Raw genomic sequence first — 25,610 nt, 5'->3', positions numbered from 1 at the left:
AAGGAAGCTCTCGTAATTATGGTTAAGGGTTTGCTTACTTCCTTTGCTGCCTCCTTTAATATAACTGGATAGATCCCATCCACCCCGGGTACCTTTCTTGTGTTTATCTTCAACAGTTTCTCCTCCACTTTACTCCCAGTTATTTCAAGATTCTGTAGCTTACTGCTAGAGTTGAATACACCTCTGGCATTCCCCTCGCTGAATAACTCCTCATGTGTGAATGTCGATACAAAATATTCATTTAGTTTGTTAGCTACCTGAGCAGGATCATCAACAGTTGACCCATCAATATCAAGTGGACCAATGTGATTCATCCCCTTCCTTCTAGAGTTTACATAAGTAAAGAACTCTTTGCTGTTTTTCTTTGCATCCCTTGCCAAGGATTTCTCGTAATCTGCCTTTGCCTGCCTAACCTCCTTTGTAACTTGGTTGCATATCAACTTGTATCTATCATAGGCTTCTGTGTCATGTGTTAATTTGTAAGTATCCCATGCATTTTTCTTCTCTGCCATATGCCTCATTAGTTCATCTGACATCCATTTTGGCCTAAACCTTGAACAATATTTCTTAATTGGTATGTAAAGCCTAGTAGCTTCCAAGATAAGTTCTTTGAATGCTTCCCATTTTGAATTTGCTGTTGGTAACATCATCAGTTGGTCCCACTGTATAGAATTTAAATACTGTCTCAGTCCATCGTAGTCGCCTTTACGGAAGCAATAACCCTTCCCTTTACCCCTAATGGTAGTTACCTCTTTGAGTAAATCCCACTTCAGCACACAGTGATCACTGCCACCTAGTGGTTCATTTATCTGCAGATTCTTAATGCATGAAGAATCACTGCTGATAATCAAATCAAGAGTATTACTCCCTCTAGTTGCCTCCCGAACATGCTGATGTAGAAAACAATCATCCAATAAATCCACAAAAGCCCTGCTAGTGTGTGAATGACCAGTCCGCAAATTCCAGTCAATATCTGGGAAATTAAAATCTCCCATTATAAGACTCTCTGATTTACTGGCCCACTCTATTTCCCTGTACAGTTTCTTATTATACTCATCATAATAATTTCTTATTATACTCCACACCCAGGGTCCTGAGCTGGATAAATCATCATTTTTCTCTTTCTTGGTGATTCCTTTCTACTTCTTTCTTTCTCTCTCTCTCTCTCTCTCTCTCTCTCTCTCTCTCTCTCTCTCTCTCTCTCTCTCTCTCTCTCTCTCTCAGGGTAACTCGGGAATTTTTTTTGTTTTGGCTGGTGCAGCATAAGCCTCAGGCTTCCTTGCACCATATGGCCAATAATAATAATAATAAATAATAATAATCAGAGAGCATATGATCACTGACAATGATTTTTCCCCTCAAAATGTGGGAAACAGAACCTTTTTTTCCACATATCTACCTGTCTATTTTCTGCTCTCTCTCTCTCTCTCTCTCTCTCTCTCTCTCTCTCTCTCTCTCTCTCTCTCTCTCATCCCTTCACTTACTTGAGAGGTAGAAGAAAATCCACATCTAAGTGATCACATCCCTGTGATAAGTATCCTACTTAGTGGGAGACAGTGTCTACCTTTTTGCCTATCATAGTGAAGGTTACACTTTCATCTAAATATGTTTTTAATTCCTTCTTTCATTAGTGTTTACTATGATGCTGGCTTATCCAAATTTTCTGTCTTGTAATTTCATCATTTCTACCTTATCACTATTCACTTTTAACAGTTACACAAGAACACACCCTCATGCTTATTGCTTGTTGTAGAGGATGACACAAATCAGATGAGGATGACCATTGCTGTAATCGATATTTATTTGGTTTTCTTTTCAGATTGAGTAGCCTCATTATAATATCACATCTTTCGTTACTTATTGTAACAATAAACAGTCTCTGTTTTAAAAGTCCTATTTATTAAATGACAGTTAGACTCAACTTGTGTCATTCTGTTGTTATTATAAATTAAAACTTATATTAGCTAATTTCACCCAAAAATGTTTATAGGTCGATTTCGCTTACTATTAAGACGTGAGCAGGTTCACAAGATAGCATGCAATCACTACATTAGTTCTGATACAACACTCCAGCCAATGGCATCAAGTGATGTTTCTGTTTGTTGGTCATCAGTAGATTATGCAGAAGAACAGCCTGCTGCTCAACTGTTTGCTGTGAAATTCAAAGTAAGTGAAATCATATAGTTTTTTTTCTTTTTAACTTTAACTCTTTAGCATAAGAATATCCTCAAGATTTTTTTTTTTGTGCTGCCCATATGTTAGCTTGAGTCTAAACTTTTCATAATTTATTAGCTTTTACAGGTTCATAATTTTTAAACCCAAAATATAAAATATAAATAAAAATTCATAATTTATATATAAATCTTCCTGATTGCTGTCACTCTGTGATCATGTATTTACCTCAAAGGGTCAGCACATAAAAAAAATATTTTGTATATTTCTTTCAAAATACCATAGTTATGCATGTTGTGTGTGCGTACTAGTGCAACCCACATATACTCTTATGTTTTACGCCCCTGCTTTAGCATTTATTCTGAATAAATATGTAATTTATTTTATTTGCATAAAAATTATACCATGGAAGAAATCTCATAAACAAAGACTTCATGGAAGTACAAGGTGATGTAGAAGTCACAATCCAGATTAAACAGCTTGAATAGTGTTGCTGGCCAGGTACATCCTTTCGTGATCGCAATTTATCATTTTGGTAATGATTACTTTTACGAGGAGTGCACCATTTCACAAGACATGGATGATGCAGGACTGTTTCCAGGAGAATGTAGGTGATGCCATCATACTGCTTAGTCACTTGATCCTGTCTAATTGTACATATCTGGGAAGAGGAGGAATATGCTATTCCCTGAAAGGATCAGCTACTGCTGGTAAATCCGAGGTCTACTGGAACATGTTTGAATATGTGTGAGCCAGCATTCCTTTTGAGTGCTTTCAGAATCTCATGGAATCCATATACAGTGGTACCTCGATATACGAGTGCCCTAATATACGAGTGTTTTGAGATACGAGCCGCTGAGCGAGCGATATTTTGCGTTGAGATGAGAGCAAGATTTGAGATACGAGGAATCGCACACTACACCGCTGCACACGACCCCAACATGCGGGGCGCATGTTGGGGTTGTGTGCAGCGTCTAACAGTTTCTCCCACCTCAGACTAGACCTCAGTCTGTGTGCTTGTTTCTCTCATTTTCGTAGCATTTTTGATAAGTTGGGTTCGCGTTTTTTGCTTTTTGTACATTTACAAAACATTATCATATTTATTTATAACCATGGGTCCGAAGAAGAAGATGATGTCTATTGAATTAAAGCGTGAAATCATAGAAAAACATGAGCAAGGTGTGCGAGTAATTGACTTGGCGAGGATGTACGGGCGTAGCACATCAGTGATATGTACTGTGCTTAAACAGCTGAAGCAAATCCCACACACTTCCACAAACGAGGAATCGGAAGACTCGTTTAAAGCCAGTCGGGGCTGGTTTGACAACTTTAGGAAAAGGACTGGCATTCACTCCGTCGTCAGGCATGGTGAGGCAGCAAGTTTGGATGTGAAGGCAGCTGAGGTTTACATCAAAACGTTTTCCGAACTGATAGAAGCCAAAGGATACATCCCTCAGCAAGTCTTCAACTGTGACGAGACGGGGCTTTTCTGGAAAAGGATGCCGAATAGGACTTACATAACAGCAGAGGAGAAGACGATGCCAGGTCACAAACCCATGAAGGATAGATTAACTCTAGCACTTTGCGCCAATGCGAGTGGCGACTGCAAAATCAAGCCTCTGCTAGTATACCATTCGGAAAATCCCAGAGCCTTTAAGTCACATAAGATTTTAAAAGAAAAACTACAAGTTATGTGGAGGGCAAATCCGAAGGCGTGGGTCACCAGGAAATTCTTTGTGGAGTGGATAAACCTGGTGTTTGGCCCTTCTGTTAAAAAATATCTACAGGAAAACAACCTACCCGTGCAAGTCCTTCTCGTCCTCGACAATGCCCCTGCTCACCCAACAAATCTCAAAGATGATTTACTCGAAGAGTTCAAGTTTATAAAGGTTCTCTACCTACCACCCAACACCACTCCTATCCTGCAGCCCATGGATCAGCAGGTGATTTCTAATTTTAAGAAGTTGTACACCAAGCACATTTTTCGGCGCTGCTTTGAAGTGACGGAGAACACAAACCTTACCCTTCGAGAGTTCTGGAAGGACCACTTTAACATCGTGATATGCCTAAGAATTATTGATCAGGCCTGGCTGGGTGTTACAACGAGGACCTTAATATCTGCATGGAAGAAGCTGTGGCCTGAGGCTGTAGCTGAAAGGGCTTTTGAAGGATTGGAACCCGAAGTGTCAGTGGTAGAGGAGATTGTTTCTCTGGGAAAATCCATGGGTCTGGAGGTGGATGAGAGAGATGTGAACGAACTTGTCGAGGAACAGACTCAGGAGTTGACAACCGAGGAGTTACACGATCTACATTCGCAGCAGCATATGGTGGTTCAACGAAAAATTAGTTTTGAAGAGGAGCCAGAGATGGAGAAGGTTATCTCTACAAGAAATATAAAGGAGATCTTGGGAATGTGGGAGAAAGTTGTAGAGTTCGTGGATAAAAATCACCCCGAAAAAGTTGCAACTGGTCGTGCATCGGAGTTGTTCAACGAAACTTGCCTAACACATTTCCGCAATATCCTGAAAGGGAGGAAGAAACAAACCTCCTTGGACAGTTTTTTTAAGCGATCTGCAGGTGAAAATGAGCAAAGCGTGACAAAAAAAGCGAAGACCAATGAAGAAAATTATACGCTTCCATAAACACTTCACCTTTTCTTTTATTATGTTTCTATAGAATATGTATTTGTAATTTATAAATAAATGTTTCTTCTTGTAAATACAGTACATTTTTCTTATTCAAAAACACTTAACAAAAACAACTGAGGTGATTTTTTGGGAGCTGGAACGGATTAATGGCATTTCAATTAATTTCAATGGGTCAAATTGCTTTGAGATACGAGCAAGGTTACGGAACGAATTAAACTCGTATGTCGAGGTACCACTGTACTAGCAACTTGAGGCTGTATTGAGAGCTACCATAGGTGCTACTTGCTATTAGTTCAGTGTACTTAATAAACTGGCCGCTGAGAGTGTGCATGTGTGCACACACGCAGTGGGATTTGATTAAATAAAACTAATGATATTGAAAATAGTTATTTCAACAGTTCATTCAGTTTTTGAAGAATTGTTAAATTATTTAGCAATAACTTATCACTGGAATACTCACCTCTAAATCTGTAATAAAAAAAAAAAAAAAAAAACCTCACAGAAGGTGAAAGCGAGAAAGAATTAAAATTATCTATTTAAAACATGCCCCAAGAAGAAAGAAAGAAGTGCACTAAACATGCCCTAAGGAAGAAAGAAGTGCACTCTGGGAAGAGGTGGAATATGTTATTTGCTGAAAGGATCGGCTACTGCTGGTAGAAATGTACCAGCAGTAGCTGATACATTTTAACTGGTAAATCTGAGGTCCACTGGAATATGCTTGAATGTGTGTGAGCCAGCATTCGAGTGCTTTCAGAATCTCATGGAATCCATATACAGTAAACCCCCACTATTCACAGTATCTGTATTCGCGATCGCTGATTTAATAGAAAATGAAACCTTAAAAAAATGTGAATTTTAAAGCGCCATGAATATTTTCCGCCATAAAAAAACATGGGCGTGGCTAAAATTATCTTTCCCGGTCAAAACAGTGTTCAGTGGGTGGGGGGGTGACAAAATCGCGAGCGTGGATGTTTCTCGCTAATCCTTGTTCAGTATGTGTTATGCGCTTGTCATGGAAGGTTTGGTCGTTTGCTTTTAATTTATATGCTTATAAATTGAATAAATTTATCAATTTATAAATTAATATGCTTACAAAAGTGATAAATCTACCGTTTTGCATTGTAAAACAGACTTTTTCGAGTGTGTTAACGGAAGAAAGTGCCTTTATTGTGGACAAGTTCTTTCTAACCTGTACAAAAATATGGCTACAAATAACAAGAGAAATGTGAAAATATGAAAGAAGATGATGACATTAGCGAATAAAATTGAGTTATTAGACAAAATTTCTAATGGTGAAAGTGTCTCTTCAGTGGCAAAACATTATAAAATCAATGAGTCAATGGTACGATCAATCAAAAAATCGGAAGAAAAAATCCGCCGTAGTGTCCGTGAAAACGCGTAATTGCTTCAAAAATTTGCTCTGTAACTCGTGATGTTAAATTAGAAAAAAATGGAAAAAGCTTTAAATCTGTGGATAGAAGACCGTACTCAAAATAAAATTCCATTAAGTTCACTCATCATTCGTGAAAGGGCGAAACTCCTTTATCAACACTTTAGCAAAACTGGTGATAGCACTGGTGGAATAACTTTTTTTACTAGCAAAGGCGCTGGTTTGAAAGATTTGTTTGAAATTTCTAATAAATATTACATTTAATATTAAATTGTTTCTTATTTTCATTTCGATGCCATATGCTTGCATTTCACTATGTACTGTCTATGTACATAATCATATTATGAAGGTACATATAATACATACATAGACAAAATTTTAGACTAGTTTTTCTTATATATTACATACTTTGGAACGGAACCCCTTTATTACCATGGGAGAAATAACTCAGTATTCGCGACATTTCTCAGGAACATAACCCCCGCGAATAGCGGGAGTTTACTGTACTAGCAACTTTTTCCAGGTTGTCTTCTATAAAAAACCAAATTGTGTATTAAAAACCAAGTGCCTTGACATAAGACTTTCGACATCATCAGTGGGTTTTATGGTAAGAGAAGAAGATGACAGACTTTATAGTGATCTCAACTCCCAGGATGCATTGCTGTATTTGCATGTTGGAAATTTAACACGTGTCAAGTGCCACTTTGGCAAAAAGTTTGCTGGTAATTTAGCATTCAGAACTTCACATGATGTGTTTTGCTGAAACCAATCAATGGCTAAAGCTTCATTTTGAATTAATTTATAATTACAGTTTAATTTCACTAGAGTTATTGCTGAATCTATTAAAAGGGTGTGATTGTAAGATTGTGCATAGTTCAGTTCAGTTATGCAATGATTTGACTGTAAACTATTATTATGATAGTATGCTCTGGTATTAGCCTATTTGGATGATCTGAATTTAACAATTGTGCTACCTATATAACATGCATTGCAGTTTTGTTAGCATTTGATAAGCTATACTATATTATTTATGTCCTGAATATTGTATTTGTACGCTTCTTTGTATCTGTTAAAGAATGTTCCTAATCTATCGTATGAGGAAAAATCGAACAAATGTCAGTGCCTGAAAAGATGTTACAGAGTTGTCAAGTGAATTGACTGTGATGTGGAAGTGTGACTTTGGTGTACTGTTTATTACTGTTGTTCATTTTATTAGTAGTGGGAGGATTATTTATTTCATTTCTTGCTTCTGAGGCAATGACATTTGTTAGTTTTTTCCTTATGGCATTGCAAATTTGGTTGTATAAAACTGATTTGTTGTATACTGTAAGGATGGTACGAATTTTCTTGCATGTGTTTTCTTTCTATATATACATGTCTTAAGTTTGTGTTCGGATTTATAAATGGTGAGGTTAAGAAAATTAATACTATAATTTTCTTCCAGTTCTAAAGTATATTTGAGTCCATTATGTACCGAATTTAATTTTTGTAGAAGATTATCAGTGACAGTTTTATTAGCGATTAACAATATATCGTCGGCATACCATTTAAAAAGCTTAATGTTGGGAGGAAACAGGTTAGGGAATTGGTCCTCAACAGCTGCTAAATAAATTTCTGAGAGTAGTGCTGATGCACCTAGTCCCACGGGAAGTCCATAAATTTGTTTCTAGATATTGTTTTCAAACCAATAATGTTGTTCTTTAATGAGGATGGTAGCTAACTCTAAAATACTGTTAATATTTGAGGGAAGTGAGAACTTTCGAAGTGAGGTCGACTATTAGTAATTCTAGCAGTTTCCTTAGTGTTAATCAACATCGAAGTTTGTGTTTAATGAAACATCGTAAGATGCTAGAATGTCATTGTTAGATATATTAATGGCATTGATTAATTTGAAGACCTGATTAGTGTTATGTACCCAAAAATTTGAAAACTTCATTAAAGGCGAGATAATTTTGACTAGAAACGATGATAAATTAACAAATGCAGATTTCCTGTATGAAATTATTGCGTGTAACGGGTGTCCTATTTTATGTAACTTGATTGTAGGCGCCTACGTAGCCAGGTGGGAAGGAGCAGCAGTGCGTAGCACACGCTTCTTGATTAGACCGGGGATCGAGCCTGTCATCACTAAATACGGAGGATGTGGAAAGGTTAGGAATGACCACTGCATATTCACAGAGCAATATGGCCTTAGTTGCTAATGCTCCTAAAAACCAAATAACAACAAACGTAACTTGATTGTCCCGAAAATATACGGCATAATGTTAAATTTTACACCTATATGTCGAAGAGTACGTAAGTCAATTTCTTTGTTAGCCCCAAGTTTTCTTAGTAGATTATCTAGTCAATTTTTCAAACTAGATATTGAAATTTTATTATCAATGTTGCACGTATTTCTGACTGAAAGTATTTCTTGAATTTTTTTCATATACATGAATCTGGCTATAATTACTGTGGTGTTGCCCTTATTAGCTTTATTATTAATCGTCAATAAAGCCACCATCAGGAGCGGTTTAAGGTCGGTTGAGGCCCCGGGCGCAGAAGAAAATATTGGGCCCCTTAAAAAAAAAAGAGAGACTGGAAAAACAAAAATACATGTTGAACTAATATGTTCAACTAATTTGTTGGGGTTTTGTGTGGGCCCTTCAGAAGTCGGGCCCAGGGCGCGTGCCCGGTGCACCTGCCATTAAATCCGCCTCTGGCCACCATCGATAATCTACAAAAATTCAGTTCGGTACATAATTGACTCAAATACACTTTAGAACTGGAAGAAAACCATCGTATTAATTTTCTTAAACTCACATTTATAAATCTGAACACAAATTTAAGACATATATATATATATATAGAAAGAAAACATTCAAGAAAATTTTTTATTCACACCATCCTTACAGTACAAAAAATCAGTGGTATACAACCAAATTTGCAATGTCATAAAATACAGTTATGCAGGAAGATGTAGAAGCAGAATTAAAATGTCTAATAAAACCTTCACTAAAAGAAAATACCCAATACGGTTAATATGAGATACTATATCAGAAGCAAGAAATAGAGTAAATAATCCTCTTACTACTAATAAAATGAACAACAGTAAGAAATAGTAGTCACACTTTCATATCACAGTCAGTTCACTCAAAAACTCTGTAACATCTTTTCAGGTTCGTTCGAAAATTCCGTAACACGTTTTCAGGCACTGACATTATGTTAGTTTTTTCCTCATACAATAGTTTAGGAACATTCTTTAATGGATACAAGGAAATGTACAAATACAGTATTCAGGACATAAATAATATAGTTTATCTTATCAAATACCAAAAAACTGCAATGCGTGCTATATAGATAGGTCAACTGTTAAATTCAGATCATCCAAAATGGCTAATACCAGAGCATACTATCCTAATAATAGTGTACAGTCAAACCATTGCATAACTGAACTTAGCCAACATGCACAATCTTACAGTCACATTCCTTTAGTGGCTCACTATGCCTATAGTTGCCGATGCGCCCAATAAATCCCGAAACAAACAAACAAACAACATTCCTTTAATAGATTCAGCAATAACTTTAGTCAAATTAAACTCTAATTATAAATTAATTCAAAATGAAGCTTTAGCCGTTGATTAGTTTCAACAAAACACATCATGGGAAGTTCTGAACTCTAAATTACCAGCAAACCTTTTGCCAATATGGCACTTAACACGTGTTAAATTTTCAACCTTTTTGGTTTGAAAAATAGTAAGCGCCTTATTAAAATTAAGTATTATCTAAGATCACTCATCTGTGAAGACAGGATATTAGAGCTGGAAAAGGAATTAGAAAATGTGAATTGGAATATCATCGGTTTGGCTGAAACAAGAAGAAATGAATCACTTATAAGTTTATCAAGTGGAAATCTGCTGTATATCAATGGAAACAGTGAAAGGAGCGAAGGTGGAGTTGGCTTTCTGGTCCATAGAGATATAAAAAACAACATTTTGGTATTCAAAAGTACATCACCAAGGGTGTCAAGACTACTACTCAGTATTTCTAAGAGGTACAAGCTAAAGGTTATAAGATTTATGTACAAACATCGAGCCATGATGATGATGAAGAGGTTGAAGAAATGTACACCGAAATTGAGAGTCTGCTAGATGAGCAGAAAACCCACTACACTATCATTGTGGCGGACTTCAATGCTAAGGTTGGAAAAAGACAAAACAGCACAGAAAGGGGAACTATAGGAAATTTTGGAATTGGTGAAAGACTTGTGGAATTTGCAGAATCTCAAGAATTGTCAATAATGAACACTTTTCAAGAAAAGGGTGAACAGAAAGTGGACATGGAAAGGCTCAAATGGATTAACAACTAATGAAATTGACTTCATCCTCACTAACAGAAGATATATCGTGAATAATGTTGCCATCCTCAACAAGGTAAATTTTGGAAGTGATCACAGAATGGTAAGATGCACACTTGATATAGATGTAAGAAAAGAAAGGAAATAAACTGACTCGAGTAAATAATGTGAAGGTCTTTGACGTAACAGAAGAGGAGAAAAAGCAGTATGTACTGGAACTTTAGAACAAGTTTGAGCTTCAGCAGACGGATCAGACCGATGAGGAATATTACAACTTTCTGAAAGTGATGTGTTAAATCTTAAGCCCAAAAACCTATAGGTAAAAAGAAATCCAAAGAAGAAAAAATTAGTCAAGAAACACTTGTCATGATGAACCGAAGACAACAAATGAAGAGCAAGATAAACACTGACGAGGAGAAATTCGGTATACTGAATTATGCAATGCCATTACAAAGAGACTCAGAGAGGACATAAGAAGATTTAACACAAGAAAAGTAGAACAAGCATTAAGGGAAAACAAAGGATTTAAATCAGCAGCCATGAGCAGTAATACAGAAAGACAAATGATACTGAAACTGAAAAATAGCGATGTTGTACTTATAAATAGCAGAATAACTTATACTTATAAATAGAGAATTATGCAAGGAGCGAGGGAATGATGCCAGCAATGGGGAAGATGGATTGCAAATTAATAACAAATACGACATACCCGATATCGTTCCTGATGAGGTAGAACATGTGTTGGAGTAAATGAAGAATCAGAAAGCCCCGGGGAAAGATGAAGTTACTCTAGAGTTGTTAAAATTGGGAGGAAAAGACATGGCACAAAACTGTCAAGAGTCTTCACAAAATGCATTAGAAAAGGTGTGATTCCTAAGGAGTGGAATAATGCAACTATAGTTTTGCTGCATAAGAAAGGAGATAAATCAGAAATTGGAAATTATAGACCAATTAGTTTGTTATCTCACATCGAGCTGTTCACAAGGGTGATTACTAACAAATTAGAAAGAATACTATTGATGAGAATGAACCGAAAGAGCAAGCTGTCTTTAGGACAGAATTCTCAACTATGGATCACCTTCACTTAATGTCACAGCTAATGGTGAAAGCAAATGAATATAAAACACCATTATGCCTGGCATTTGTGGATTATGAAAAGGCATTTGACTCCATACAGCATAAGGCAATGTTTCGTGCACTGGAAAGACAAGGCATAGATACCCCATATATTATGATTTTGAAGAAAATATATGAAAACGCTACCTCCTTTATTAGACTAGACAAAGACAGTAGCAAATTTAAAATTGAGAAAGGAGTTCGACAAGGAGACAATATCTTGAAAGTTGTTTACTGCTGCCCTTGAGAAAGCTTTCAGAAGATTAGACTGGTAGCAGAAAGGAATCAATGTGAATGGAGAGTACCTAAACCATTTACGATTTGCAGATGACATTGTGGTCATAAGCCACGATCCCAAAGAATTCGAGGAAAATCTTAATCGGTTATGCAGAGTTAGTAAGCATTTTGGACTAAAGATGAATATCACTAAACACAAGTAATGATGAACAAATATGCCACAGAAAGGGATATAATGATTGAAGGAGCAGTAATTGAAAAGTTTGAGTCATATACTTATCTGGGATAAGTCATCAGCTGTAATAATGATAAATGGCTGGAAGTCAAGAGAAGAATAAATTTTGGATGGATAGCATTCAGGAAATATAGTCACATACTGAGGAGCAATATCCCAATTTGTCTGAAACGTAAAATAATGAATCAATGTATACTACCCACCATGACTTACGGAAGTGAAACTTGGGCACTCACCAAAAGAATGGAAGAGAAGCTGAGAACGACACAGCGAAGAATGGAACAAATTATATTGGGAATCAGACTGTTAGATAAGAAGAGAAACACGTGGATTAGGCAGCAAACTCAAGTAGAGGACATTCTTATCAAAACTAAAGAACTAAAATGGTCTTGGGCAGGACACATAGCTCAAAGACATGATGACAGATGGACTAAGAGAATAACAGAATGGTACCCAAGAGGAGCTAGAAGAAAACCTGGAAGACAACGACAGACTTATAATTAGACAGAGATAGTCAGATGAGATTCATGAGTTTGTGGGTAGTAAATGGATGGCCATTGCACAACACAGAAGTTGACTGGAAAGTTGCTGGAGAGGCCTTCATCCTGTAGTGGATTGATAATGGCTGATGATGAATGATGATTATCTACAACTTTAAAAACCAGCACTTAAATCATTTATTGAGTGATATTTTTAAATTTAAAGTCCATAGTCACCAACGAATGTCTCAATTTTAAATTTCAAAATTTTTGTGTTTAGTGTCAAACAATGTTAACTACAAAATCGCTTTTTTTTTTTTTTTTTTCAGATAACTTTATATATAAATAACAATGCATATCAGGTCATAGAACTGTATATCTCTGGTAGTTTACAAGTTAGCTTAAGTGTAAGTACATTTCTGGTAAACCAAGAAAATTTAAAATGACTTTTTCTTGGTTAATTACAAAAATATTGACTACAAAATGATTCTGTAAGTTAATGCTGTTTGACACTAAAACCTGTCTGACGCCAATATGGAACAAATAATCAACCAATTTAAATACACTACCTATTACTAACTCATATATCAGTACATGTTTTAGATACATTCAACCCATAGAACTTAACAGTTTGTAATTACAAGCAGGTGTCTTGTAACTTCCTAAATAGATCTTGAAGCCGAATGTTTTTGTCATCTGCCTGAGTATCAAAAATTTGTGGATGACCACCGCAAGCACATTATTACTGGTGATTTTAAGAACTGTTCCTTACTCAGAATTAAGCAATTTCTTGTCATATGGATTTAAATTTAGGTCATATACAAGATGTAGCTTAAATCTAATTAAAAAACAAATATGCATTGACTTAATACAATTTTGTTTAAAGCTGGCCTACAAATACAAAACACCATTGGAAGCTTTCCAAATGTTGATTTTGATTACATATGTAGCTATAGTAAAAGCAAATAGGCATCATGCTCAAAAAAATATAACCTACCAAGATATTTGATTTGTCCACAATCAAACAGCAATTATTAGATTTGCAATCTAAGTTTATAGTAACAATTATTGATAAAGCTGCCAACAATTACAGTATTATATGAAAAAAAATTCTATACCTCCACTTTATTAAATGAACTCAATAGCACAACCTACAAAACTGTGGCAACTAATAATGCTAACACTATCACTAAGAAATTACTGGCATTTTAACTTTCTGGCAATGCACAGAAAGTTAAAATTAAGTAACACTAATACTAAATTTCTTTATGCACATTGAAAACTCAAATTCCACAAATCCCCTATAGGCTTTAGATTTGTAACATCATGTAGAAACAGCTACGGCAAGTTCCCCTTTATAAATCACCACTCAACATCATTTTAAGAAATTTAGGAGAATCAAGAAGTATTCTGAATAACACCCCTATCTTATATTATTTAAATGATAACACCAAAATTATAGATCACATAAGCACATTTGATTTTAAAAATTTATTTACCAGCATTTCTCATAATAATTTAAAATCTTTCTTTAGCTGTTATTATAAAGAGTATCAAAACATATTACCTTGTAACCAGTATTATTGGGATAACATCATTAATTTGTTTATTTAATGGTTACATCTTTAATGGTACTAACATATATAAATGGTATTGGGACAGCAATGTGGGGACTATAGTTCACGCATAGTTGTAAACCTTTATTTAGATTATTTTGAAAGAAATTCAAATAAAAACTTAGTACTTTACCACTATGTTGATGATCTTATAGTTCTAAATGAACCCGACTTTCTGAAAGACAGCATCGCATTATCAAACTGAGTTAGAATTAGAATGTACCAATAAATACAGTACTATAGCTTCAACTATATCTAGATATAGATATTTATGAAGCAAATAATAAATTATATACTAAAATATATGACAAATGTAAAGACTTTAATTTTGAAACAATTAACTTTAACTGGAATTCCAATATTTCAAAAAGAATTCACAAGCAATATCATTATTTCACAGAACCTTAGATTGCTAAAAATATGTAATAACATCAATAATATTAAAGATGTCTTTACAGACATCTTTAATACAGACACCATGTCTTTACAGACACCACCATATCACAGCACATTCATTGCAGAGCTGCATGCTATAGAGTTAGCTTTGGATCACATTAGTAATGCCACCACCACCAACGGTTCTTTTTATATTCGGGTTCTTTGAGTGTCTTATAGGCTTTATTATTGGTGAGATATAATCCTCACCCAGTTCTCTCTTAAGTTCAGCAGAAGATCCACTCTCTCTCCATGAATGTGAATACGATATCCACTTCTGCTGGATTCCCAGCCACATTGGGATTAGGGGAAATGATTTGACTGACACCACAGCCAAATCAACAATTCCCCCTAATAATTGTTGCCTGTCAGTCCCCTATACAGACTACAGGCAAATAATGCGCCAGAAGATTCACTCCCAGTGGCAGGATTCATGGAATAGAGAGATTACCAATAAATTGCATGATGTAAAGCTTGTAATTGAACTGGTGGCAGTCTAGTCTGCGCAGGAATTGTAAGGAGGAAGTTGTTCTTGCCCTGACCCCGTATAGGAGACAGTCATCTGACACATTTGTATTTGCTGAGGGCTGATTATCTTCCTATGTGTGAGTCCTGCAACACGGTTTTATCTGTTAGACAGATCTTAACCGACTGTCCAGATTTTAGCAATATTAGTTTTACCGCCTTTAACCATCTGACTGCACTGTATACACTTGGGCAGATTTTATCCGACAATGGCAAGGTATCAGCTATTTTTACTTTTTTACTACAACTTATTAATTTATATACATAAATATATATATATATATATTTATACAGGGTGTCTCAAAAATATTGGTACAAACGTTTAGGGGAGGTAGGTAACATCTAAAGGAATGTGAATCGCATAGGAACCCATAACCGGAAACGTCACCGTAAGTCGGTACATGGCACTGTTCCTCAGTTCGCGAGAGGGAAAATTTCTAGTTTACTCATTCAAGCAGTAGTCGCCGCACGAAGAGCATGCATCGATATACGAACTTTGAGCTGGCAGACATACACCTAGTGTATGGATTAGCAGAGGGCAATGGACGAGCTGCTCAATGAATTTATGGAGAATGCTTCCCAGACAGACATGTACCAGACCATCGTTTGTTTGCACGTGTGCATCAAAATTTGTGCGATTATGGGTCATTTAGAGGTAACAGGAGTAGTGCGGCCAGACCACGTTCGACGCAAACTCCCGCCATGGAAGAAAGTGTGTTGAATGCTGTCCAGAATAATCGTACTACCACGCACTAATAGGTTCTGGTAACTTTAAAAAAAAAGTTAAGAATGCACATATATATATATATATAAGGCAGAGGCAACGGCACACGTGCCGTTGCCTCTGCCTTAGGAGTGTCTCGTTGCAGTGTACAGCATGTCTGGCACAACGATTCCTTACACCTCTTTCATCTCCAAAGGGTTCAGTTATTGCTCCCCCAAGATCATCCTGCACGTGTGGCTTTTGCGCAGTGGTTTCTCCAAGAAAGTGTTCAAGATTTGAATTTTCCAGCCTATGTTTTGTTCACAGATGAGGCTTATTCAGTCAGCACAATGCTCATGTGTGGGCTCACGACAACCCACTCAGTGTGCGCCCCCATGTGGCACAACATCGCTTTGCAATAAATGGGGTAATTTATTTGCAATAAATTAGGACTGCTTAGTCGGCCCATACCTGTTATCATCCCGCATGAACTTCGCTAAATATCGGATCTTTCTTGAACAAGTTCTACCAGGGTTACTTGACGATGTTCCAGCAAATGTGAGATGCAACATTTGGTTTCAACACGATGGGGCGCCTGCCCATTATGGAAGGTGTGTTCGTGACCATTTGAACAGGCGTTTTGGGCATCGATGAATTGGCTGTGGTGGACCCGTTGCCTGGCCCCCATGCTCACCTGATTGATCGAGCCTTGATTTCATTCCGTGGGGGCCCCTCAAATCTATTGTGTATGAGAACCGCCTGTGGAGATGGAAATGGATCTCATGGCGAGACTCATCTGCGCTGCTGCTACTGTCAAAGAAACTCCAGGTGTGTCCACCAGTCCATGCTGCGTCGGTGTCACGCATGCATCGCGTCTCATGGTTGGAACCTTCGAGCATCTGTTGCTCGAACGTTTCCGGTTATGGGTTCCTATGCGATTCACATTCCTTTAGATGTTACCTACCTCCCCTAAATGTTTGTACCAATATTTTTGAGACACCCTATATATATATGCATTCTTAACTTTTTTAAAGTTACCAGAATCTATTTTTACCTTGTCGTGGCACATAATAGCTGCTGTTGCTAATTCACCAGAAAAATCTTATACCAAACCAATCTCTAAACATCTTAACAAAGCTATTATTATTGCAGTTAATAATGGAACAATAATATAAATACAAGTTATATTATAACAAAAGTACAGTCAAACTTGGTTATTATCCCCAGGGGCTCACATCTGGGGAGTATGGGCTTGGCACACCCAGTGTCCTGAGCTGGATATCATCATTCTTCTCTTTCTTGGTGATTTCCTTCTTCTTTTCTACTTTTGTCTCTCTCTCTCTCTCTCTCTCTCTCTCTCTCTCTCTCTCTCTCTCTCTCTCTCAGGGTAACTCGGGAATTTTTTTTGGCTGGTGCAGCATAAGCCTTAGGCTTTCTTGCACCATATAGCTAATAATAATAATAATAATAATAACAAGCATCAGAGGACTCACAAAATTTCAAGTATATACCTACATATTATTTGTATTAATATGCTTGTATAAACTACATTGTACTTAATATTAAATGCAACTTATTTGTCTGTAATTAAAAACAATACTATTTAATAATAAACACAATTTTCTTTATTTACGAATCTTAAAATTGATGTTTGTTTTAAAGATTTCACTTTGATATTTCTTGAGTTTCCCCTTAAAACACTTAACACGTTAAGTCTCATTACTTGCCTCAGTTCCTTCAAAAAATTGACTAATGTGTCTTATTTCACCTTGAGCTTGTGAGATTGTCAGCACTAATTTTGATTCACTTTCAGTTGTCATCATATCATCATCACAATCACATCATCTTTACCATCATTGTTATCGTCTTTGCTGAGCACATTATCTACAATGTCACTCTGTAGGAAGGCCAAGTTAATAAGTTGTTATTGACTCATACAAATTCATCGATGTTATTTGTATTAAAACCTACATGTTATCTGTATTAAAACATTGTTACGTAGCAACCATTCCAATAAGGGTAAGTTGTTTCTTCGTTTCCATCTTCTTCATCTACAGTTGAAATTTCATTTGAATTTAATTTCGATTTCTTGAAGCAATTAGATGTGATTGTCGAAGTAACGTTGTTCCACACATCATTCAATAAATTTATAGCATCCAATATAGACTCTGTAAGTTTCTGTTCTCTTTGACTGATCAGATGTAGAACTAGAAATCTTTTGTAAAATCCTTTCAAACTCTTGATTACACCATGTCCATTTGTCGTAAAATTGATGTCGCATTGGGAGGTGGAAACAAATTTTGAATCTGGTGATGTGCAGGACAGTTATCAGCAAACAATAAAATATTTTTCTTTGTTTTGAATAGCTCCCTATTCCAATCATTTGCGTATTGCCGAGAAATATCCAAAGTCTTCCAAGCTTTCTTGTTTGCAGTGTAATCCATAGGATGTTTCCTTACGTTTTGAAATATCGAGGTTTTAAAGATTTTCTGATAAGAAACAGTTTTTTTTTTTTTTTATCAGTTCCAGTCATATTTGCACATATGAGCACCGTCAAGCAAGCCTTTGATTTTTTCCCACCAACACATTTTTCCCTTTGGAATCTAAATTTATTGTCAGGTGTCAATTATAAAAAAGTCCTGTTTTGTCAGTGTTGTAGTAGTAGTAATAGAGGCATGTGATGCAAGAAAGCAAGCGTATCAGCTTATGTAGCATCAGCCATAAAAAAAAAAAAAAAACAATTTCACACAACCATTACCTCTAAAAGTTTGTCCAGCTCCTCCTTGAATTTATTTAAGCTATCAATTTCCACAACGATAGATGGAAGTTTGCTCCAGCAATTAACCACCCGCTGGCTAAAGGAAAATTTCCGCACATCTATTCTACAACTGTCTTTCCTCATTTTGAATTTATGCCCCCTCAGGTTCGTAATCTGAGGAAGCAGAAGAATCCCATCAGAATTCACTGTGCTTCTATGTACACGCTCAAGCAACTCTACATCCTTCCTAAAATGAGACCTCCAGACCTGTACACAGTACTCAATGCATGCACATGTGTGACCATTGCCTTATACAAAGGGATAATCACCTCCTAATTCCTGTATATCATTGAAAATACCCCATGACCTGCTCTGGCAGCCTGTCTGCATTGCTCAGAAAACTTCATATCTGACTGCACAATCACTCCCAGATCTTTTTCATTTTCTATCACCCTAAGTGTAGTACCACATAGTTGGTACATTCCTCTGGGATTACTTCTACTCATATGCAGTACTTTGCATTTGTCAATGTTAAACTTCAATTGCCGCTTTACAGCCCATCTGCCCAAGTTTTCTAGATCCTGTTGCAGTAGCACAACTGCTGTCTTCTCATTGAAATCTTTTCTGAATTCTGCCCAAACATGGTTAATTCATTCATTTGCCATTATTAGATCTGCAGATCTAATAATGGCCAATAATCTTGCAAGTCTTGCAAGATTCTCCACTAATTTTTGCATAAAGACGGTTTTTAAATCGATCCTAGCCAATTGTTGTTACTCACAAAATCTTCGCGTCCAAATTGTTTAGCAAATTTTTTCACTTGAGCCTTCATGATTGGACTGCCTCGTCTATTGAAAATCCAGCTCTTCTTTGTGTGGTGAACTATTGAAGCAATGCTTCCTCAACTTTTGCAACCTTGCACTGTCTAAATTATTATTTATTTATTATTATTTTTTTTTTGGTTATGTTCTTTTCCAGTGCCGATATGTAAACATCTTTATTCTTCCAAAATGTCGATACACTTGAAGAGGACAAAGAAAACTTTTTACACACTTCAACATTTTTTGCACCACATTCTAACTCACGAATAATTGTGACTTTTTCGCAAATCGAGAGAGACTTTCTTTTGTTGGGAGACGTTTCTGAAAGAAGAGTTCATTTCTAACTGTTTTTACTATAAAATGATAAAGTGATCTGCATACAACGTTCCTAGTAGTCCCGAAATGCCTTTAGCTAGCGGGTGGTTGATTGCTGGAACAAACTTCCATCTATCATTGTAGAAGTTGATAGCTTAAACATATTCAAGGCAGAACATTTGGAGGGCGTGGATGGGTGAAATGAGAAGTGTGTGTGTGTGTGTGTGATGATATATATAAGCTTGCTTTCTTGCTAATGTTAATGCATACAACGTTCTTAGAAGTCCTGTTTCTAAAATTCTTAGAAGTCCCAAAATAAATTTATAGTTCAGTGAATACAAGACAATTTCTAAATAGGGTAATGCGACAAGCAGGGAAATACTATGCACTATTGTATAGCCCCCCCAATCCCCGGAGGACAAGGTCATAAACTCGCCACTAATCCAATGTAGGTGGTCATAAAGCTAAGTTGCCCTTTTCATTTTCATCTATTCTAAGAATTAGGTTTTTCTGACACCCCGAGCAATTAAGAATATTTGCATAGTTACCAAATTTGTTCAGTATATCCGTGTAGTGAGCGATTATATAGATTATATAGAACATTATAACAGTGAGCGATTGTATGGGAATACACATAAATTAAAATCATTATGACTTTTTCTCATTACAGCCATGATCTCATTATTTCCGTGCTCGTTAAAACCAAGTTTGACTGTATATACTAAATAAATATTTCAGTTCTGTTGGCTCTCTCTCTGTTGTCATTCTGAGGGTTCATAGATATGTAAATAGTAGGTATTTCCCTAAGAGCATGTTACATATAGCTTACACTGTTTGAGCAGCCATATCAATATTTGTTCTAAGGGCAGTAATTAATTAATTTTAGTTTATAGGCATTTCATTTTAATTTTAATTGGTATATTGACATTTCATTTAAGTATCATATATTCATCATCATCAGCCATTTTCAATCCACTGCAGGATGAAGGCCTCTCTAGCAACTTTCCAGTTCCTTCTGTTTTGAGCACTGGACATCCATTTACTATCCACAAACTCATGAATTTCATCTATCCATTTCCACCTTTGTCTTCCAGGTTTTCTTCTAGCTCTTCTTGGGTACCATTCTGTTATTTTCTTAGTCCATCTGTCATCATGTCTTCGAGCTATGTGTCCTGCCCAAGACCATTTTAGTTCTTTAGTTTTGATAAGAATGTCCTTTACTTGAGTTTGCTGCCTAATCCATGTGTTTCTCTTCTTATCTAACAGTTTGATTCCCAATATAATTTGTTCCATTCTTCGCTGTGTAGTTTTCAGCTTCTCTTCCATTGTTTTGGTGAGTCCCCAAGTTTCACTTCCATAAGTCAAGGTCGGAGTAAACATTGGTTCATTATTTTACGTTTCAGACAAACTGGGATATTGCTCTTCAGTATGTGACTATATTTCCTGAATGCAATCCATCCAAAATTTATTCTTCTCTTGACTTCCAGCCATTTATAATTAGCATTAGCATTAGCATTAGTAGAGGCATTTGATGCAAGAAAGCAAGCTTATGCAGCATCAGCCAAAAAAAAAACCCACTTCCACTTCACCCCTCTGTTCGTTCAAAATACCTGTCCAGCTGAGCCTTAAACTTATTTAGGCTATCAACTTCTACTACAAGGGATGGAAGTCTGTTCCACCAACCAACCACACGCTGGCTAAAGGCAAATTTCCGCACGTCTATCCTACATCTGTCTTTCCTCAATTTGAATTTATGCCCTCGCAGGTGATTATTCTGAGCTAGAGGAAGAATCCCATCAGCATTGAGCATGCTCAAACCATTCAAGGCTTTATACACCTCTATCAGATCACCTCACTGGTGCCTAGTCTCCAGACACTGTAATTTGCAAAACTTAAGCCTTTCTTCGTAAGAGCAACCCTTTGTTCCATTCACTAATCTTGTTGCCCTTCTCTGTGCTCGTTCCAGCAGCTCTACATCCTTCTTGAAATGAGGCCTCCAGACCTGTATACAGTACTCTAGGTGTGGCCTGACCATTGCCTTATACAAGGGAATAATCACCTCCTTATCCCTGCTGGAAAAATTCCTGTATATCATTGACAATACTCCATGAGCTACTCTTGCAGCCCGTCTGCACTGCTCAGAGAACTCCATATCTGCCTGCACAACCACCCCCAAGTCCCTTTCATTCTCTACCACTGTCAGTGTAGTACCACAGAGTTGATACGTTGCTCTGGGGTTGCTGTTTCCCATGTGTAGTACTTTACATTTGTCAATGTTAAACTTCATTTGCCACCTCTCAGCCCATCTGCTCAACCTTTCCAGATCCTGTTGCAGCAGCATAGTGTCAGTAGTGTCCTTGACAACCCTGCCAACCTTTGTATCGTCTGCAAACTTGGACATTAAGCTTGATATACCATCATCAATATCATTTATAAATACAGAAAACAATAATGGACCCAACACTGAGCCCTGAGGGACTCCACTAATAACATTAGTCCACGATGAGCAGTGTCCATTGATTACCACTCTCTGTCTTCTCCCCCTCAACCACCCCTTTATCCATAGCAGCAATTTTCCTCCAATGTCACACTGCTCCAATTTGTGTAGCAGTCTTCCATGTGCAACAGTATCAAAAGCCTTTCTAAGATCCAAGTATATAATATCAAAGCTATTCCCTGCATCTAGTTCTTTTGTGACTGCATCATAGTATCCAATCAAATTGGTCAGGCAAGACTTCCCCTTAACAAAACCATGCTGTGTCTGAGCTATAACTGAAGTCATGTCTAAATGATCCTGCAGTGCTTCTTTAACCAGTGCCTCCATTAATTTTCCTGGAACAGAAGTTAAGCTCACAGGTCTATAATTATTTGTGTCAGCCTTTGATCCTCCTTTGTGAATTGAGGTCATATTTGCACATCTCCAGTCTATGGGTACCTCCCCTGAGTCCAAGGAAGCTCTCATAATTATGGCTAAGGGTTTGCTTACTTCCTTTGCTGCCTCCTTTAATATAACTGGATAGATCCCATCCACCCCAGGTGCCTTTCTTGTGTTTATCTTCAACAGTTTCTCCTCCACTTTACTCCCAGTTATTTCAAGATTCTGTAGCTTACTGCTAGAGTTGAATACACCTCTGGCATTCCCCTCGCTGAATAACTCCTCGTGTGTGAATGTTGATGCAAAATATTCATTTAGTTTGTTAGCTACCTGAGCAGGATCATCAACAGTTGACCCATCAATATCAAGTGGACCAATCTGATTCATCCCCTTCCTTCTAGAGTTTACATAAGTAAAGAACTCTTTGCTGTTTTTCTTTGCATCCCTTGCCAAGGATTTCTCGTAATCTGCCTTCATCCGCCTAACCTCCTTTGTAACTTGGTTGCATATCAACTTGTATCTATCATAGGCTTCTGTGTCATGTGTTAATTTGTAAGTATCCCATGCATTTTTCTTCTCTGCCATATGCCTCATTGGTTCATCTGACATCCATTTTGGCCTAAACCTTGAACAATATTTCTTAGTTGGTATGTAACGCCCAGTAGCTTCCAAGATAAGTTCTTTGAATGCTTCCCATTTTGAATTTGCTGTTGGTAACATCATCAGTTGGTCCCACTGTATAGAATTTAAATACTGTCTCAGTCCATCGTAGTCGCCTTTACAGAAGCAATAACCCTTCCCTTTACCCCTAATGGTAGTTACCTCTTTGAGTAAATCCCACTTCAGCACACAGTGATCACTGCCACCTAGTGGTTCATTTATCTGCAGATTCTTAATGCATGAAGATTCACTGCTGATAATCAAATCAAGAGTATTACTCCCTCTAGTTGCCTCCCGAACATGCTGATGTAGAAAACAAACGTCCAATAAATCCACAAAAGCCCTGCTAGTGTGTGAGTGACCAGCCCCCAAATTCCAGTCAATATCTGGGAAATTAAAATCTCCCATTATAAGACTCTCTGATTTACTGGCCCACTCTATTTCTTTGTACAGTTTCTTATTATACTCATCAGCGTCATTAGGCCTATAGCACACTCCTACTCAATTTTGATCTCCCAATGCTTATGTCATACCAAACTGACTCAACACTGCACTGTCCAGCGATGTCGACTGGCTTCACTTCTTTGGTTTTTATGTGTTTCTTAACTAATAGCATAACCCCTCCCCCCTTCCTATCCTGTCTATCCTTTCTGTAGATGTTGTACTCCCCAAATTCCAGTTCTGCATCCCTTATATCTGTGTGACACCACGTCTCTGATATCCCAACAATATCTGCCTTTGATGTTTTGAGCAATACCTCAAATTCATCAAATTTATGTACTAAACTCCTAGCATTGGTGTACACGCAAGTATACCTGCACCTGTTTCTATTCTTAGCTACCCTAACACAACCCATGTGTTTACTTGTACCGCAATGGCTCCCAGCAGTCTCTGAAATATCATGCATCTTGTTTTTCAGGCTTCTGCTCATTCTGATAGAAGCAATGCAAGAATCTCTTTCACCTCTGCCAGTGGCTACTGTCAATCTATTGGTCTTTGTCTCCCCCCAAGCTAGCAGTTTTCCGACCCACCTAACACTGCCTCGATAGCATCAGCAAATATTCTTGCACCCTTTCTATTTAAGTGTATCCCATCCCTGTAGAAGCAATCTCTCCTGTTAACAAGTACAGTCCAGGCTGAAAAAAATTCTACCCCTTGAGCCTTGCACTATCTTTCCAGCGCCAAATTGATCGACAAGGCTCTCATCATATACTCCCTCCTATCGTGTCTGGGCAGAATTGCAGACACTTTTAATTTCAACCCTAATTCTCGGCTTTTGTTCAACCTGTACTTGTTAAGTAATTCTGCCGGTCTCCTATTCTTAATATCATTAGTGCCAACGTGTACAACTATATCACCTTTTGTGCCCTTATTATTACAGCTAATAACTTGTCCCAGATATGACTCCACCTTTTCAATTACTGCTCCTTCAATCATTATTTCCCTTTCTGTGGCATACTTGTTCATCATTACTTTTGTTTTAGCCATATTCATCTTTAGTCCAAAATGCCTACTAACTGTGCATAACTGATTAAGATTTTCCTCTAATTCTTTGGGATCGTGGCTTATGACCACAATGTCATCTGCAAATCGTAAATGGTTTAGGTACTCTCCGTTCACATTGACTCTTTTCTGCGACCATTCTAATCTTCTGAAAGCTTCCTCAAGGCAGCAGTAAACAGCTTCGGAGATATTGTGTCTCCTTGTTGAACTCCTTTCTCGATTTTAAATTTCCTACTGTCTTTGTCTAGTCTAATAAAGGAGGTAGCACTCTCATATATTTTCTTCAAAATCATAATATGTGGGGTATCTGTGCCTTGTCTTTCCAGTGCCCGAAACATTGCCTTATGCTGTATGGAGTCAAATGCCTTTTCATAATCCACAAATGCCAGGCATAATGGTGTTTTATATTCATTTGCTTTCTCCATTAGCTGTGATATTACGTGAAGTGATCCATAGTTGAGAATTCTGTCCTAAAGCCAGCTTGCTCTTTCGGTTGATTGTCATCAAGTATTCTTTCTAATCTGTTAGTAATGACCCTTGTGAACAACTTGTAGATGTGGGATAACAAGCTAATTGGTCTATAATTTCCAATTTCTGATTTATCTCCTTTCTTATGCAGCAAAACTATTTTTGCGTTATTCCACTGCTTAGGCGTCACACCTTTTCTAATGCACTTTGTGAAGAGCCTTGCCAGTTTTTGTGTTATGTCTCTTCCTCCCAATTTTAACAACTCTACAGTAACTTCATCTTCCACCAGGGCTTTCTGATTCTTCATTTTCTTCAATG

At 37.1% G+C, this 25,610-nt stretch overlaps 1 protein-coding gene across 2 annotated transcripts in view; it reads left to right on the top strand.

Annotated features, from left to right (window-relative positions):
* Positions 1-25,610, top strand: part of LOC150083174 (E3 SUMO-protein ligase RanBP2-like) — a 621,501-nt gene that overhangs the window by 532,827 nt on the left and 63,064 nt on the right. For both annotated transcript variants that reach the window (XM_090377889.1, XM_090377888.1), the window contains one exon: positions 1,991-2,166. In XM_090377889.1, the coding sequence (XP_090234015.1) occupies positions 1,991-2,166 (176 nt within the window). The remainder of the gene's footprint in view (positions 1-1,990; positions 2,167-25,610) is intronic.

Source organism: Mastigoproctus giganteus, chromosome 7 (assembly GCF_048544385.1).
Source record: "Mastigoproctus giganteus isolate SK-2022 chromosome 7, ASM4854438v1, whole genome shotgun sequence".
In the NCBI taxonomy this organism is placed as follows: domain Eukaryota; kingdom Metazoa; phylum Arthropoda; class Arachnida; order Uropygi; family Thelyphonidae; genus Mastigoproctus; species Mastigoproctus giganteus.
The sequence above is the reverse complement of the archived record's forward strand: the minus strand, read 5'-3'. Positions and strand labels throughout refer to the sequence as shown.